Source organism: Mus caroli, unplaced genomic scaffold (assembly GCF_978045245.1).
Source record: "Mus caroli unplaced genomic scaffold, Mus_caroli_1 scaffold_8, whole genome shotgun sequence".
In the NCBI taxonomy this organism is placed as follows: domain Eukaryota; kingdom Metazoa; phylum Chordata; class Mammalia; order Rodentia; family Muridae; genus Mus; species Mus caroli.
Genome location: NW_028227263.1, coordinates 139,384,042 through 139,386,659, shown reverse-complemented (window position 1 = coordinate 139,386,659; position 2,618 = coordinate 139,384,042). Strand labels below are relative to the sequence as shown.

Below are 2,618 nucleotides of genomic sequence, written 5' to 3'. Positions count from 1 at the left end.
CTATCTATCTATCTATCTATCTATCTACCTATCGATCGATCGATCGATCTATCTATCTATCCTTTATAAATGATGACAGTTAAGAGAGCTATATACTCAGAAAAGACAGTTGTAAGTCTTATTTGAAATAGAGCGTACAACTTCTTGGGAGGGTTTTGAAGAAAGAACCCTGACCCAGAAATGATCATTTAAGGTCATTAAAAGCAAGAAAATATTCCTTATTTTATAAAACACAGTCTCATCTATTGCTATATTTAAATATCATGAAGGGTTTGGGATGTGGTTAAGTGCTACAGTTCTTATGTAAGATGAGCAAAGCCCTGGTTCAATTCTCAGCTGTGCAAAAACCCAACCCAAACCAAACCAAAAACTAAACATTCACAAGACCTAAGGGCTTTGTGAGGATGGATTTTACGGTTTAATTTCTTTTAGATTTATTTATTTTATATTATATGTATGATGGTTTTGCCTGCATGTGCATGCCTGCTTCTCTCAGAGGTCAGAAGAAAAAAATTCACCTGGAACTGGAGTTACAGATGGCTATGGACTGCCATGTGGGCATCAGGAATCAAACCCAGGTCTTCTGCAAGAGCAGCCAGTGCTTTTAACGACTGAGTCATCTTCAAGCTCCTTGGCTCTGTTTTTACCAATGCAGTAACTGGGGGTCACAAATACTGGATATCTTTCTTAGAATTTAAGTCTCAGTAAGTTCCTGTGTGTGTCAATTTTCCATTTCTGGTTTGTAATTTTCCAGTTTCTCCTTATTGCTTTGCCTGCCACAGGTCAATCCCTTGCTAAGTTGGTTCAACTCTAAGAAGATTTAACCATAGCTACCTTTATACTTTTGAACAGACCAGTGTATTTATAAACCCATTTCTTTCTTCACTTAGATGGAGAGATCTCTACAACTGGCCAATAGGTCTGATGACCAGGATTTTATTCTACTGGGTTTGTCTGCCAGTAAAGACATTAAGGACGGCCTGTTTGTTATATTTCTGACTCTCTACCTGCTAATCTTCCTAGAGAATATGTTAGTTATCTACCTCATCAGCAGTCACCATGAGTTGCTCCACAAACCCATGTACTTCTTCTTGGGCAATCTCAGCTGCCTGGAAATGTGCTATGTGTCAGTCACCATGCCCACCCTCCTCGTGGGCCTGAGGTCCAGCCCTTACCATGTGTCCTTCTCATTCTGCATGGCTCAACTGTTTTTATTCATGTCTTTCATTGGCACCAAGTGCACCCTCCTGGCCTCCATGGCCTATGACCGCTATGTGGCCATCTGCTGTCCACTGCACTACTCAGTGATCATGAGGCCCCAGGTATGTTGGGGATTGGCCTTGTCCTCCTGGGTGGGTGGACTGTTGGTTTCTGCGATCAAGACCACATGCATTGCCAATCTGTCCTACTGTGGTCCCAATGTCCTCAACCATTTCTTCTGTGATGTCTCCCCTCTGCTCAATTTGTCCTGTACCCATGTGGCCCTTACAGAGCTGATCGACTTTATCTCAGCCATCATCATCTTCTGTGGGTCATTGCTGGTTGCTCTGGCCTCTTATGTGGCTATTGGTAGGGTGTTGATCAAAATGCCTTCAGCAGCTGCAAGCCACAAAGCCCTCTCCACCTGTGCCTCCCACCTCCTTGTAATGGGTCTTTTTTACTCTGTTGTCCTCTTTATGTATTCCAGGCCCAGTCATGTCAAATCCACAGACCTCAACAAGGTGCTGTCAGTCATCTACACGGTGGCTACACCCATGTGCAGCCCAATCATCTACTGTTTGAGGAATAGGGAGGTCCATGCAGTGTTGAGGAGAACCCCTTGTCTGTGCTGAGATTTTTTTTTTTCGAGACAGGGTTTCTCTGTGTAGCCTTGGCTGTTCTGGAACTCACTTTGTAGACCAGGCTGGCCTCGAACTTAGAAATCTGCCTGCCTCTGCCTCCCAAGTGCTGGGATTAAAGGAGTGTGCCACCATGCCTGGCTCTGTGCTGAGATTCTTGAGAGAGCTGATGTCCTTTCTCTCCTTGTTTGGAAACCAATTCATGGCCAAATACACATAAAGAAATTCCAAAGAAACATGATAGATGTTTCTAGAACATTTTATAAAAGGACTTCTTAGAGACAACATGAAAAATAGGAATATTGCAGGGGCTGACAGGATGGCTCAGTGGGTAAAGACACTTTCTCTCAAGCCTGATGACCCAGGTCCCCAGGACTCACATTATAAAAGGGTGGACTGATATCTGCAGGTTGACCTCTGATTTTCACACATGCATGGTGGCATGCATGTACTCTAATATACAGACAGAAAGAAAAAAAAGTGTCTTAGGGTTACCTTTGCTGTGATGAAACACCATGACCAAAGCAACTTGGGGGCAGAAAGGGTTTATTTGGCTTTCACTTCCACATTATTGTTCATTGTTGAAGGAAGTCAGGACAGGAACTCAAATAGAGCAGGAGTGGATACAAAGGCTGCTTACTCATCATGGCTTATACAACTCAGGATCACCAGCCTAGGGGGTGATACCACCCACAATGGGCTGTGCCCTCCCACATCATTAATTAAGCTCCACATTCTTGCCTGCAGCCAGATCTTATCGAAGCATTTTCTCCTCTCAGA

The 2,618-nt window shown here is 43.7% G+C and overlaps 1 protein-coding gene across 1 annotated transcript; it reads left to right on the top strand.

Moving 5' to 3' along the window:
• Positions 1-890: 890 nt before the first annotated feature.
• Positions 891-1,832, top strand: LOC110297649 (olfactory receptor 6Z7-like). The gene has a single exon (XM_021166537.1). It carries the CDS (start codon positions 891-893, stop codon positions 1,830-1,832), a length of 942 nt encoding a protein of 313 aa, XP_021022196.1.
• The last annotated feature ends 786 nt before the right edge of the window (positions 1,833-2,618 follow it).

Excerpts from the sequence above, each read along its gene's own strand:
- LOC110297649 (XM_021166537.1), top strand. The coding sequence starts at position 891 with ATGGAGAGATCTCTACAACTGGCCAATAGGTCTGATGACCAGGATTTT.